This window comes from Saccostrea echinata, unplaced genomic scaffold, assembly GCF_033153115.1.
Source record: "Saccostrea echinata isolate AGI-Se365-2 ecotype Australia unplaced genomic scaffold, CSIRO_AGI_Sech_v1 ptg000002l, whole genome shotgun sequence".
Classification (NCBI taxonomy): domain Eukaryota; kingdom Metazoa; phylum Mollusca; class Bivalvia; order Ostreida; family Ostreidae; genus Saccostrea; species Saccostrea echinata.
This window is the reverse complement of record NW_026889751.1, coordinates 7,512,504-7,528,104: the sequence shown is the minus strand read 5'-3', so window position 1 is coordinate 7,528,104 and position 15,601 is coordinate 7,512,504. Positions and strand designations below refer to the sequence as shown.

Genomic DNA, 15,601 nt, shown 5'->3' with positions numbered 1-15,601 from the left:
AGTAATTGTAGATCTGCTTCTAAATCGTCTGTCATTTTCTGAGACTTAGCTCTTTCTAATGCTAGAAGAGATTGTTCCTTCTTAATTTTCATTTCAAGTTCGGTATATTTTAATTTGGCACGGGCAATTTCTGCTTTCTTTCTCTTTTCAGACAATGAGCTTTGTTTACTGCTGATTGAAGAAGTTTGTGAGGCATTTTCTTGTGATCTCTTAGTTGACCTATTTGAATGAACATCTTCTTCCTGAGGTGGTTTCTGTTCATGAAGCTGTGGTGACTGTTGGTACAATGCATTCAGTTTTCTGAAAGCAGTATCAAATAAGATAGAATATCCTTTCTTTGAAAACTTGAGTTTTTGAAGTTCATGTACACATTTTTCAGTTCGATGTCTTTCCAGAAAACCACAGAATTCACTGAAGAGTACGTCGAATGCATCTATTCTTGTTTCTAATTGTGATTTCAAATGTATGATGAGTTCTGGATTTTTAGAAGATGTGTGGTCTACTTCCTCGATGATAGTGTCTACATTTTTCCATAACTTTTGTAAACGAGCTGAGTAAGTGTTAATCTGTTTGTCTAGGAGTTCTTGACCTTTCTCAGTTAGATCCCTGTGACGTTTCGGCCTGGCAGAGGCCTGGTTTTTGTCATCTTCTTCTTGATCAACCATCTGGTGTTCGTCATCTTCTTCTTCTTGATGATGATCACTCATCCTCAAATTCTGGGTTTGGTTCTGGCCAATTGACATTTATTTACTATGCTGTCTGGAACAGCTAGCTAAACCTCACACCTCACACCTCATACTTGATCATTGAAGAACACATGGTAACTGGTTCCATATTTATTAACAAGCGAATTCATATTCCAATCAGTGAATGAGCGAATGAGCCTAGGTGAGTGAGACAAAGTGAGCCTATGTGAGTGAGCCTAAGTGAGCGAGTGAGTCTACACGAGCGAGTAAGCGAATGAGGTAAATAACTGAAATAAACAAAATCAAATACTATAATACTGATATACCAAAAAGACAATAACGGTGTTCCATAGAAATAGCTCACTTATAAACCTTATCATAATAACAAATTACTATAAAGCATATTAGATAAATTGAATAACAATAACTAATTCTCGTGACTTCAGTGACTTTAAACTTTACAAAAAATACCGGTCTGAATAAGTTTTCAATACACAAAAACTCTATAAATAATCACCAAAAAACTTTACAAATAATAGGTATGAAGTTACAAAAGTTTCCTATAAAAACTTACATGGTAATAGGCCACAAATCGTAAGAAGGTAGAATGTTACATGTACATCCTCATGGATGGAACTCTAATGGCAGACTGAATGAAAACTTGCACGAGAAAATGAGGGAGATAACTCCTGACACAAAAGATTTCCACTCAAGGAAGATAATTCAAAAATTTACAAAGAAGGATAACTCTTTCTGATATCTGAATAATACACATATTTCACTCCGTATAATTACACAAAAAAGCAAACAAAAATAAATAAAAAATAAGAACTGTGACAGCACACTACTGCTATGAAGAACAATAGGGCTGACATCACACATCCTTGTCTTACTCCTGATTTCACAAGAAAACTTGTGTTTGAAGAGTTACCAATAGAGCATTTAAATTCTGCATAGAATGCTTCTATTAGGTCAACTAGTTTAGATGGTATACCATAGTGCCTTAGGATCTTTCACAAACTGTCTCTGTGAATACTGCAAATACCGTTCATCGAAATAAATAAAACCAGTAAATACAATTATGTATCTTAGTGTATCGATTCTACTTGTGTATCAAGTTTTATTGACATCGGACTAAAACTGTAGGAGTAGTAGGATTTTTGGAGAAAAAACATTCACATAAATTTCTATCTTAGTAGCCTCGGCAATAACATTCATTGAAATGAAAAACCAATCATAGAATTACTTTAGTGGAGTCTAGTTGTCTTTCCAGTCACTGGTTATAGAAATTGGACCAAAACTGTTAGAAGGAGTAACATTTTGAAAGAATTTCTAAAAGAAAAACTTTTATTTTTAGTCCATGGCAACATTGTTCATTAAAATAAAAAAAAAAACGAAACACAAAATTATGTATCGTAGTGTAGTCTACTTTTTTTTTATCAAGTTATATTGAAATTGTACCAAAACTATAGAATAACATTTTGAAAAAAATGTTTACAGGCAAACAAACAGACAGACTGATGGAAGAACAACGGACACATTACTATCGCATAAGCTTTTCTGGTCTCTGACCAGAGTTAAAAATTTCCGAATTCCATTTTGAATTTCACCTTTTTCATTGTAAATGTACTTGTAAACCAAAAACGGATACTGATATATTCATCGCACTACTCAATTTTGTCCATAAATACCAAAATTTTGAACACTTTTGACATTTTTATACTTATATGAATTTAGTTCAATACAATGAATGTGCCTTAAAAGTCTGAACCGAATCTATTTAGCGATGTGGAGAATGTCAACGAAAAACATTAATCCGAGAGAATCGGGAGTTGGACATACTAGATTTACCACCTGTTCGCTGATAATGCTAATCAGCGCTTCAATCTCCAATGTATCACAATATTCCAATGTAGCAACACAGGTTCTTGACACTATTAAAGCACAGTTATTTTAGAATAAAATAAGATATTCGATATAAAATAAACAGAAAAGTAATCTTATCAATTATAAACATAACACGTCTCGGCATTCAAACTAGGCTAGCAAATCGAAAGTAGACTCCATTGACATGTTCAGTTCTTTACATGTAAGTAAACAGTATTTTACTTCAAAAAAAATATTTTACACAAACACAAGGGTACTAAAACGTGTTAAGACGGTAAAGAGACAGGCATATTATTATGGAATACAGAAGTTAACACGAATTACATATATCTAAGAACATATTTCACGGACGTTTTCAGCTGGCTTTGGATGGTGATTTATATATGCAGAGGTGCCTGCATCATAGGCACTTGATTTCAGGAATGTGTATTTTTGTATCATATGTTTTTCTAGGTGCCATATATAAAAAAAATTATATACATGTTACGTATATGCTATTTTTTAAACGTGCTAATTTCAGCGATTTTTTTATTTTTATTCCAATAAGTGTATTCAGACACCTAGAAAAACATAATACACAAAGTACACCTTCCTGAAACCAAGTGCCTATGGCCTGTCATGGGTGTCAGGGTCTTCATTAATGTATGATTCCTTATTTACATATAAACACATGCTGTAAGTATTTTAAGACACCATGCATATTAAGTAATATTAAGACCCAGGTACCTATGATTCATTGAAGTATATGTTTCAATGTGATGGTGTTTTTGTATCCAGAGCATAGGCACTTGGTTTCAGGAAGGTGTATTTTGTGTATTATGTGTTTTTCTAGATGTGTCTGAATACACTCATTAAAATAAAAAATAAAAAATTGCTGAAGTTAGCACGTTCTAAAAATATCATATTACTGAATATGAAAAGTCTTTTTATATACAGTAATATGATATTGCTTAAAAAAAAACGTGTATGATGCAGAGTACATTCCTTATGTATACACAATAAAGTAATGGTTATCAAAAAGTTTACAACACAATCAATGAAAATTTTATTTCAGCCTGTTTGGAAGTTCATGAATGACTTGATACTTTCAACCCATCTGCCTTTCATAAGAGCATTAATAGCGATGAAGTTTATAATGACTTATTCACACCCGTCACCCCCGCTCCCCCTCCGGCCATGGTTGTATAAAGTAAACATAAGAAGATAGTTAATTTGATCTTTAGATCAAAATTAAAAACAAATGAAACTCAGAGATTAATTGATGCGCGCATAAGGTACGTAGACCCCTGATGAAAACGTACCTATTAAAATTGCTCGTCCCCACTTATTCTGAGAATACCGGTAGACTTTTGCTTTGGTTTTGATATGTAAAGTTTCATTTAGATCCTGGTTAGCCCCCCCCCCCCCTTTCTGTTGCTGTAGAGAGTTTCTCTAACTTGTTATTTGAGGCTTATATCGGCCGTCTTACTCTCTTAGAAAAATAATGGCGGCTGCCTCTCTCTCAAAAATAAGCGCTAATACGATAGCCGATATGTCGGATATCGGGATATCAGCCGTCAAATAACTCTGTTATGTACGGAAATTGAATAACTAAAATAGTACTACCATTATCATTTTGTACGTGTACATTTTTTCCCCAGACATAACGTATGTAGTTGTAATATACAGTTGTACATGTACAATTCTTACGACAAAATACATCTGAAACTAACTAACATTCCTAACCTTAATATCAACCAGCAAAGGTTATCAGTGAAATGAAAAAGGGACTGGAACAAAACATGGGTATTTTTCAGTAACGTAGTATCAGGGGGAGGGGCTCTCCCCACTACCTTTAACTGTTGAAAATGTTCATTGAAAGGCTGTTTGTCCCCCTTCCCCAACTCTTTGTTACAATATAGTGAAATAATATGGTATTGTATTAATAAAGTCTGTGGAAAACGTTTGAACCTCTAGAATTGCCCGAGTTCGACATTACAGTAACAAAAAGTTGGGTGGGGGTTGTTGGGGAGCCTAACCAGGATCTAAATGAAAATTTACATAAATCAAAACTAAAGCAAGAGACTATTTTCAGAAAAAAGGGTGCAATTTTGATAGGTACGTTTTCATCAGGGGTTTACCTTATGCGCACATCAATTAATCTCTTTGAGTTTCATTTGATTTAATTTTGATCTAATGATCAAATCATCTATCTTTCTGTTTTTACCTTATGCAACCGTGTATGTGTGTGTGTATTGGGGGAGGAAGATGAATACTTACTTAGTTACTTATGCATCTTCATGCCAGGTGGCACATAAGGCAGCCACACAGTCTCTCCACCCAAACCTATCCTTTGCTTTTGCTTCTACTGCCTTCCATTCTTTCAGCTTGTTTTCTGATGTTCTTCGCCATGTTGTTTTTGACCTGCCCCTTTTTCTCTTGCCATCGGCCGTCCAGAAAATGCTTCCTCTGGTGATGTTGTGCTGGTCTTGATGAGGAAGATGAATAAGTCATTATAAACTTCATCCATATGTAAATCCACAATTTGATAAGTCCTTTCCTTGACCCCAATATAGATGGGTTAAACTTTGACCATAATGTTGGTAGAGATTTTTATCATTTTCTTCTTGTTTTTTTTTATTGGAAAGATATTTACAGAAATAATTTCTTGCATAATATATTCAATTTCTGATTGTTTATATCCTCTCGTTTTACAAATGGGTTTTCAAGTCATTCATAAGCCCTACGCAATGATCATTATCAATATGTAGAACAAATTAACAAGATGTACTGTTTGTGAAACACTATGCCCCCGATGGTAACACAGTTCTTGAGTGGGACGTAGACTACAGTGCAATAGTTATGGCCAATGTTACAGTTTTTCAAATGTAGGTCAAAGGTCACAGTTGGGGTCACATGATCAAAAATTTCTGTACCAATGAAAAGGTCTTGTCATCATGAAGAACTCATGTCAAATATTAAAGCCTTACCCTTGACAGCGCAATAGTTATGGGCTAGGTTAAAGTTGACAACAGACAGACAGGACAAAAACAATATGACCCCGGGATCTTTCGATCCGGGGGCATAAAAAAGACAAGTGTTTTGTTCCAGTCCCTTTCTAATTTCACTGATAACCTTTGCTGGTTGATATTAGGGTTAGAAATGTTAAGTAGTTTCAGATGTATTTTGTCTTGAGATTTGTACATGTACAGATGAATATTACAACTAATTGTATGCGATTTGTCTGAAACAAAAACGTACACGTACAAAATGATACTGATAGTACTATTTTAGTTATTTAATTTTCCGTACGTAACAGAGTTACTCTAGACTACTTGTTATTTGGCTCACATGTCATCGGAGAGAGAGAGAGAAACTGTTAAACAGCATCCATTGGAGAAAAGGCAGCTAAAAAAACAACTTGATAGTCAAATATAAAAGGATTTTGTGTAACATGCATAAAATTTAATTACCACCCAGAATGTTTATAATGGTTATTTTCATATTAATTTTCACAAATACCAGTGGAAAATCTTACGTAAGTATGCTCTATACAATAATTTAAATGTATCTTGAACATTTAGAAAGTTTATATCTTATAAAGGTGTAAATATATACTGATTTTTTTCAATGAATTTCATTTCCATATTAGCTATTGTTTTAATGGACTTTGAGCTTGAATACTGTTTGTTATCTCCATATTTCACGAAGTAGGAGAAAAACTTTGAAGTTCATCCATATGTCACTGTTTAATATAAGTTGAGAATGAGATGTAGATCACAACCGTTTTAATTTTATCATGAAAATGATGTGTACGCCAAGCTACGCCCCTGGCTGTAGAGTTCAATTTTTAGCCGGGCTCATTGCTCGTAGAGCAATAGCCGGCTTTTGTTACGGTGTTCAACCGGAAATGCTGCTTCTTCACCGCCAAATCAATTAAGAGTAAGAAAATAGTACATTTGCCCAACCACCTTTGAGGCAATACACACACTAAATTAAACAAATTTAAGTTAAATAAGAAATTCTCTAAATGAAAAACATTAATGGTAATATACTTTCTCCCTTCTTCTTCAATTAATAATTATTTGTTTAAAATATGCGAAAGGTTTTCATCAGGTCTCCCTGTCTGCGTCACATTCTATAAATAAAGGTTATGTTACCAGACTAATATGCGGGGAGCACGTGACCAGTACACCTTGATGCAAAACTCTCCCGCTGAGGACTCGTTTGGCCTTGCTGCATCAATGTTTATTTACTTCTGTAAGTGGTATAAGACCCCGAAACGACACATGCGATAAATTGTTTACGCTGTTAAATTCAAACTAAATTTTATTATTATTATTTTTTTTAACATTTTTTATTTATACTATATTCCATAAATATATTTTTTAAGTTACCTATTCTTACAGTGTCTTGTTGTTATTCATCTGTTAAAATTATTACAATGTATGTTTCATGTAAAACGGTCTGTAAATGAGCCCGGCTCTCTGTACTTCTGAGTACTTTGATTTGTTTTAGATCTGAAGACAGAACAATCTCAATGCCTGAAAATACCATGGAATCAGAACATTTCAGCATGTAATATACAGAGAGTCCTTAAAATATTTACAATGTTGTTTTCAAACGTTTGTATATAAAAACTAATTTATGTGAGAAAATAACAACAGAACAAATATTCTCGTCCCCGGCCTATCTCTCACCTAAGAATCATAATAAATGCCAATAACAACCCCTGAAAATTATAGAATTAGGTAATATGGGAATTTGTTCATGAAAATAAGTATTTCATATGTACCCATGTAGTGAAATTACTAAATCGAAGCTTCGGATTACTCGTGTTTTTACTATTTTTAGTGGTTTTCATGTATATAGCAGAAAATACAAGCCTATGATCGGTGTTTTATTTTCTTACAAATTTCTTTTAGAGATTTAGTATTTTCAGTGATTTATCAAAATGATTGGGTTTTAATGACAAATTTTTCAGTGAGATTGAAGATGGAGAGACAAATAGGAACCATCTTTAACGAACAGCGAGAAAGGAAAACGTTTATTTGAAATGTTTCCTTTAACATTCCTGATTATATTTCAGAATATTCCAACATGGATGGTAAATTATTTGGATGTTTAATTGATATATTACTATTTAATATTTTAAGCAAGCATTAGATAATACTTTAATTATTTCTTAGTTATACAGTTCATTAAAAAATCCAAATGAGACCATCAGGATTAAGTATTTTATTCCGACCACTAAGACTTTTTATTGGATTATCTCTCTCTCTGTCTCTCTTTCTAACCAAAATACATTAAGTAAATATTAATGTATATTTAGAGCAATCAAGTTCCAAATATCATAACATCATACAATTATGATGTACATCCAGTCCTTAAATGTCCAGAGAATGCGAGCCAGTGGGGTCTAGCCTCAGAAAGATTGAACTGTACAACAGACGATACCCAAAAATATAGGTATCACTGCATGCCAGACAGGGACAAGAGAAGGCTATTAGAGTTTTGTTATCCCCGAGTGCGCTTTCCTATGATTCCAGGTACAGTTATTACTATATTAACCTACCCAGTAGATGCACATAAAAATATCCATTACTGGACAAGAAAATGAGGAAGTATAGAAGTTAACTTAGAACCGACTTATGACGACTAAGACAAGTCTTATAGGCTTCTACTGATAGTGTATCTATTGGATTAATAATTGTGATAAAATTTGCTTGCATGATAAAGTAAGATATCAGTATGCTGATGAATATAATTTCCACTAATTAATGAATTAAGTGATACACTGTATTTTTGATTCAGTATGTGCATATATACTTATGAATATAAAGAATGGAGAAAACATTATTAAAGTGTTTGGATATGATGTACTATATTTTTCAGAAATCGCTAGGTATTCGATGTAATCAGTTCAATATCTTTTAAAATAAATAAATAAATATTTTATATTTCTATCCTTTTTCATATTTCCAGGTTTTTGTATTGTTTTGTTTAACAATGGATACATGTCCAAAAACCAGGACACAAACTGTACAGTTTTTACCAATAACAGTTGTCCTGACAAAAAGTACTACAGTGACAACATGTACAAGTGTAAGTAAAGTTATGTAAAGCCTTTAAAGATTGATAAAACATTCTATGGTTTACAATAACAGGCCTGTAGAACGCGGGGGAAGGGAGCCCCCCCCCCCACTTTTTTCTGAGTATAGTATTTTGCTGAACCCCCCTCCCCCCCCCCCAACTCTTGTCGCTGTAAGGTAGAGCATTGGTAAATTCCATGATGTGGACAGTCAATTAGTTGTTTTTATTTATTTTATTTGGAAAAAATGTAGAACAAAATATGCGTTGGTGTTTTAGTGCCGATGTTTCCTGTAGCAAGATTCCCCTTTTCAGAGATTTGCTGTACAGTAGAACTCTCCCTGGATAATTTGCAATAATGCAATTTTTTAAATACCGATGTTTTCTAGAGCAAGATCCCCCATTCAGAAATTCCAAGGTACAGATTTTGCTATAAAGCAGACCTCTCCCCGGATAATTTGCAGTAATGCCCTGTGAGTATGATTGCTCATAGCATATTTTCCTCTCTTTATCCCCCCCCCCCCCCAGGTAATATTTGTGATATAGTATACAAGTTTTTCCCCCGAGTTATGTATGTGTCTGGATGACTATAATTCCCGTTCTTAAATTGTGTCCTGCAATCGAATTCTAGTGACATTGACCAGCTGGTAACTAAGTTGATTCCGATTAACCCAACGGGTTCTTTGTTCACATTTTAAATGTTTATTTCTATCATAAAATAAATACATGTATATACCACCTCGTCCCAAGTAATTTGTAATACATTCGATCATATTATATAGCTAAATTACGTATTTCTTGCTCATGGCAATATGTTTTTAAGAGATTGAAAGCTAACATATATAATAAATGCATCCAAAAAAAAACAAAACAAAACAAAACAAAAAAACAAAACAAAACAAAACAAAACAAAAAAAAAAAAAAAACAAAAAAAACAAAAAAAACACGAGAGTTTCTTGAGAAAAGAAATGTAACGTTGAAATCGTGGTGCACACATGTGATTATTTCCAGATCCAGCGTGTTCCCTGATAAATCCACAATACCAGTGCTATAAATTTGATCCATCATGTCCTCCAGAGGACCAGTTTACAAATCCAAACATGGAACCAACAGCAGCTAGTGGAGATGATGCGTACAAGATTGCATTGCCAGTGGTTTTTGTTTTAATCGGTGTTGTCACTGTTTTGACCTGTTGGTGCAAAAGACAAAAGATACGTAAGTACAAATTATTGAATTTGAAAGGAAGAGATTTTTTATGCTGTAAATTATAAAACTGAAGATTTTGATAAAGCAAGGAAATGAAAGAATTCATTGATGACATTTTCAGTTCAAACGTGGAATACATTTCGTGGTTTTAGTGATGTTGAAAACCAATTTCAAGAAGAAGGCGAAGCCTTAGTGAGCATAGGTACATGTATTTACTGTTTATTTTACATTTAATTTTAAAGAAACCTATTGCTACTTCATCATTAACATTTATTTTTTTTTTCACAACACGTAAAACATGGTGCTATACATTTTTACTTCCTAAGGCATTTACTTTTAAATCTGAATCTAATTCTGACTTATGTGTCCCAAACCACAAAAACAAAAATTATTAAAAATTCTTTCATTTGTTTTTTGTTTGTTTGTTTGTTTGTTTGTTTTTTGTTTTTGTTTTTTTAACTTAAGATATAAAAATGCCTCTAACACTCCGAAAATTTAAACTCAAAACATGAAATTAATTCTAGACGGACGATCAACTAATTTTTAATAACTAAATCCTGTATGTGAAATGTATGGCTGGTATTATTTATTTTGTTTAGTGTGTTTATATTGCTATTCTAGAATGTTTGCTATGTATTATGTATAAATGTGTGATGTGTGATTTATTTAGAGGGCTTCATGGAAGAGAAGTGTTTACACAATTTTAAACCGAGTCACCTTCTTAAAATTATTATTATTATTATTATTATTATTATTATTATTATCAATTAAATAGCCGAAATTAAATCTCTATTTTTAATACAAGTATGTTTTCATACAAGAACTCATCAAGATTTTTGCTCTAGGTTTTCGTCATGATGCGTATGTTTCCCTCCCTCACACACACACGAGCCATATTTGACACCACTTTGCTTGCTTAGTTTTAGTAATTACAAGAACTTTTTGCTTAATTTAAAAAAAAATAAATTGTAGGTGGACAAGGAGAAGAAATTCATATTCAAAGCGGTAAGTGATATTGTTCGTTTGAATGCAAATGGTAAAATAAATCCTTTTTTAGTTGTTATAGGAAGTCTCATTTATTGTCTGATAAGTCCTCTACAATGTTTTGTCAAACTGAAGAATATCTTACATGTATATGATTGTTACCTTTGTATTTAGTGTACCTTGCTAATTCCAAAATTTACATATGGCAATTCTTGTGCTTCTTTTAGAGTCTCTAGTAAGATACTGGTCAGTAATCAAACAAGTTCTTATATCCTTAAAATTATTACATGTATTTTATTGTTCAATTAAAAAAAACCTTTTCTGAGTAAATGACAATAAAAGGCTTTGGGTAATATCAAAGGTTGATCTTGTATCATTAATAATCTGTTAGGATTAAACAAACATTGAATTATTTTTATAATATTAAAAAATTAGTAAAGACATAATAAAAGGAACATAATTGATATTGTTGCTTTAGATTTTCTAAAAGAGTGGCAGTTGGATGACGTGCTATTTTACGATGGAATTGGCGCTGTTGAAGAACTGGAGGAACGACTCTTAAAGAATAACATTATCATGGTTGTTGGAGGACCCGGTCTTGGTAAGACTTCTCTTGTTCGTCATATTGCCCTGAAATGGCATAACCAAAAGCGAGAGGAAACTGGAAAAGAATTAAAGAGTTGGGAAATATTTGTGGTACCTACGTTTGAAGAACTCCATAGCATATATAAAGCTAACGAGCAGTCAAAGGACCTACAAATGTATATTTTTGATGATCCAATTGGCATTCATCTTTTAAGGAAGAGAGAGCTTTCATCTCTCTTTGCCCTCTGCAACAATGAAATCTTGTTTGTTAAAAAACAAACAAATAAAAAACTTTTGATGACATGCAGAAGAATGATTTATGAGGAGACCAAAGAAAGCATGCCAAAAATCGAATCATTTGTGTTGGACATTGAAAGTAGAAAAAATAAATTTACAGAAAAAAGCAAGGAAAACATATTCAAGAAACACTGTGGTGAATTGGATTATTCCCCCATTCGTTCGTGTCCAGACACATTGTTTCCGCTTCTTTGTAGACTTTATGCAAAGCGCAAGGATCAGGATATTTTCGAGTTCTTTGCAAAACCGTTTGAATGTCTTCAGTTGGAATTTGAAAATATGAAGCATCAGGATCCTATAATGTATTTTGCATTGGTCCTCTGTATGCTTAATAAAGGGAAAATCCCTACAAATGAAAATAATACAAATGAAACATGCTTACTAGGAACGGAGGTACTTGTTAAGTGTTTGGATTGTGAATGGTCAATGAAAGACATTGGAAGAAAACTTGCGAACGCTATTGGAACTTACATTAAAATTTCGGAATCTAATTTTGTATTTATTCATGATTTCATGTCGGAAAGTCTTGCCATACATTTTGGATATACTTATCCCGAACATATACTAGAGTACATGAGTGTAGGCTTTATATTGAAATTCTTAAAAATAGACGATGAAAAAAAATCACACAATGCTTGTATTGTACTTCAACCTAACAGTCATGAAAAAAACATTTCATTGCTTGCAAAAAGAATACTTAAGGATATCGAACAGTTACATCTCAGTATTTTTACACACAGCTGTTGGGAATCCCAATCCTTTCAACGAGAATTTTCAGCTTTCCTTGATGCTGAAAAATATACTGATATTTACAGAACGTTCTTGGATACGCGAGATTGTCAAGAAAGTACAGAAAATTCTCAGGATTTCCCAAAATCTATTCGGCTAGAATCTGGTACTGCAGAGTGGTATCGAAATGAATTATTATGGAATAAAATCTACAAGAAAGAATCTGATTATTCTTATGACATCAGACCTTTGCGCTGGATCGTTGCAAACGCACGAACATTTCTTCTTCGATATTTAATTTCTAGGGTTGCCAAAAACAACGAGAATACCTCTAAAATGTTTGGAGAAGATGAAGAACAAAGCCTTCTTCTTGTTTTAGCTTGTTTTAGTCGTGACCGAGATATGGTAGAAATTGTGTTTACAAATATAAAAAATAAGGACAATATCAATCGGTCTTGCGTTTCAAAGAGTATTGAAGAAAAGTATAATCCACACAGAGAATTTACGCCCTTGGCTGCTGCCTGTCATGCAAATACTCCTTCAATAGTTCAGTTCCTAATAGATCAAAAGGCAGAGGTGTTCTTTTCAACAGATACAACAGAAACCTCGCTCTTATACAGATCACTGTGCTTTCAAAAATACGAAATTTGCCTTCTCTTGGTAAATGGAGGTGCGAATCTCAAAATCAAAGATGAAAAACAAAGAACGTTGTTGCATATTTCGGCATCAAAAGGTGATGAAGCATTACCTATAATAGAAAAGTTGAAACAAAAAGGATTAGATATTAATGAGAAGGATATAGATGGCAAGTCACCTATTTATTATGCATTAGAACGGGAACATGCACTTTCACTGAAAGCAAGGGTGGATGAAAATAAAGATGACCTAGATTATTACAAGTCAACCCTGGCACTACTTAAAGAAGGTGCCAAACCAGACCTCTGGGACTCTCAACGTAGATCTCCGATATACTCATTGTTTAATCGTGAGCAAAAATGTACTGATATTATGCAACAGTTGGTCAAATATGGATTAGACGTGAATTTCATGGACAAAAATGGAGCTTCACTTCTTCATTATGCAGTTCTTTCGGGCGATAAAAGTTTTGTTGAATGTGTATTGCAGGCCAGAAAACCAGCAAATATTAATTTGAAAGATAAAACGGGTAGATCGGCATTGTATAAGGCAACGGAAAAAGGATTTTTAGACATTGTAGAACTTCTAATAGCACATAAAGCAGAAGTGAACTTGACAGACAATAAGAAACTCACTCCCCTTTATCAGGCAGTCAATAGAGACTTCGTCAATTTGGTTGAAATTCTAGTTGAAAATGGGGCCAACGTGAATGAAAAATACGAGAAAAAAAGGAACACAACACCTTTGCATATAGCAGCTAAAAAGGGCCACACTGAAATAAGTAAATATTTGTTACAGAGAGGAACTGACCGTTCTTTGAAAGATAGCGGAGGTAAATCACCTAAAAACGTTGCCTCAGAGGAAGGCCATTATATACTGGAAAACTTACTCATGTAATTTCTTCAGAAGCGTTTAAAGAATAAAATGACTGTGTGACTGATACTTCTGTTGTTAACGTGGAATTCTAAACGAAACATGAAGCGATTGATTTTAATTTCTAGATCAACTAAACGAAAAATTCGTGAGAGTTTTGGGGATAAAAGTTTGTCAAGCGTTTTCGCTATGTCTTTTAGTTTTTCAACTTCTGATGATGATCCATTAAGATACCGAGTATCGTTGAATGAAGGGAATTCAGTCTTACATAAATACAATGTATTTCTACAAATGATATGAAAACTGAAAAGGGAGTCGCTGATAAACCTTGATTAAGGTTTCTTTAAAATCTTTCGTGAGGATGGAGTTGGCCGTAATAGGAATATGTTACTATTGCAAACATCTTTTACATCCAGAACAGGAAACATTTTTAAAATCATGTGCAATCACCCCCCTGTGAAATCGTTAAAAGTCTGAGTCTGCAAATAGCTAGTATGGGCAACATGTATGTATAAATGTTCAAAAAAGTTAATATGAAGCAGTGCAACTCATCAGGGGTGCAAAGATTTACAAAAGAATTTCAGAGGGAAGAATTCAAATATTTCTAAAATACAACACTTTTTGCCATGTCATGGAGATTTCTTGAAAGCCTTTTGATGATTTTTGAATCAGACTTTTTCAAAAACATTTAAGCTGTAATATTTTATATTAAATAGAACATAATTTTTTTTGGGGGGGGGCACAAAGATACTCTTGTCCCTCAACTTTCAAAAGTGGAAGGGGTACCGCCGGTGACTACCCCCATTGTTCTCTATATTGACTAATATCAGCTTCTAAATTTGGCACCTAAGAAAAATATGTCTGGCGACTAAAAAGCATCGATGGACTAAATTTGTTTAAATAGGAGCCAGCTGGCGCCTGAATTTTAGAGGATGAAGTTGGCCCTGATAGGAATATGTTAGTATTGCAAACATCTTTAAATGTCTGCCTCCAGAACAGGAAACATTTTTAAAATGATGTGCAATCATCCTCCCTGTGAAATCGTTGTTCGAGTCCTCAAATAGCTAGTATGGGCAACATGTAGGTATAAATTTCAAAAATGTTAAGATGAAGCAGTGTAACACAACAGGGATGCAAAGATTTACATAAGAATTTCTGAGGGAAGAATTCAAATATTTCTAAAATACAACACTTTTTTGCCATGTCGTGGAGATTTCTTGAAAGACTTTTGAAGATATTTGAGTCGGACTTTTTCAAGAACATTTAAGCTGTAATATTTTATATTAAAAACATCAATGGGATTGGGGGGGGGGGGCACAAAGATATTCGTGTCCCTTCATTTTCAAAATGGAAGGGGTACTGCCGATGACTACCCCAAGGTTCTCTATATTGACTAATATCAGCTTTTAAATTTGGCACCTAAGAAAAATATGTCTGGCGACTAAAAAGCATTGATGACTAAATTTGTTTAAATAGGAGCCAACTGGCGCCTAAATTTTAGAGCCCTCTGAATATATATTTAGACTAAGATGTTCATCAATATACGGATATTAGTATGATCTAATGTTCTAATGAAATTGAAAATTGAGAGAATTAAAATGTTTTCTCGAAAATTTCTACAGACTTAAGGAACAGCCTGCTTTTTGTTT

The 15,601-nt window shown here is 33.4% G+C and overlaps 1 protein-coding gene across 1 annotated transcript; it reads left to right on the top strand.

The window, feature by feature from the left end:
• The first annotated feature begins 7,559 nt into the window (after positions 1–7,559).
• LOC133206356 (uncharacterized) lies at positions 7,560–14,684 on the top strand. Its single transcript, XM_061342310.1, has 7 exons — positions 7,560–7,659; positions 7,885–8,101; positions 8,538–8,657; positions 9,654–9,857; positions 9,970–10,050; positions 10,821–10,853; positions 11,311–14,684. Exons 1-7 carry the CDS (start codon positions 7,609–7,611, stop codon positions 13,974–13,976), a joined length of 3,372 nt encoding a protein of 1,123 aa, XP_061198294.1. The 5' UTR covers positions 7,560–7,608; the 3' UTR covers positions 13,977–14,684.
• The last annotated feature ends 917 nt before the right edge of the window (positions 14,685–15,601 follow it).

What these genes read in the sequence shown, in the direction of transcription:
- LOC133206356 (XM_061342310.1), top strand. Translation starts at nt 7,609, where the DNA reads ATGTTTCCTTTAACATTCCTGATTATATTTCAGAATATTCCAACATGG. An exon ending in CAGTGACAACATGTACAAGT is followed by an intron (nt 8,658 to 9,653) that starts GTAAGTAAAGTT and finishes GATTATTTCCAG; the next exon opens with ATCCAGCGTGTTCCCTGATA. An exon ending in GTGCAAAAGACAAAAGATAC is followed by an intron (nt 9,858 to 9,969) that starts GTAAGTACAAAT and finishes TGACATTTTCAG; the next exon opens with TTCAAACGTGGAATACATTT.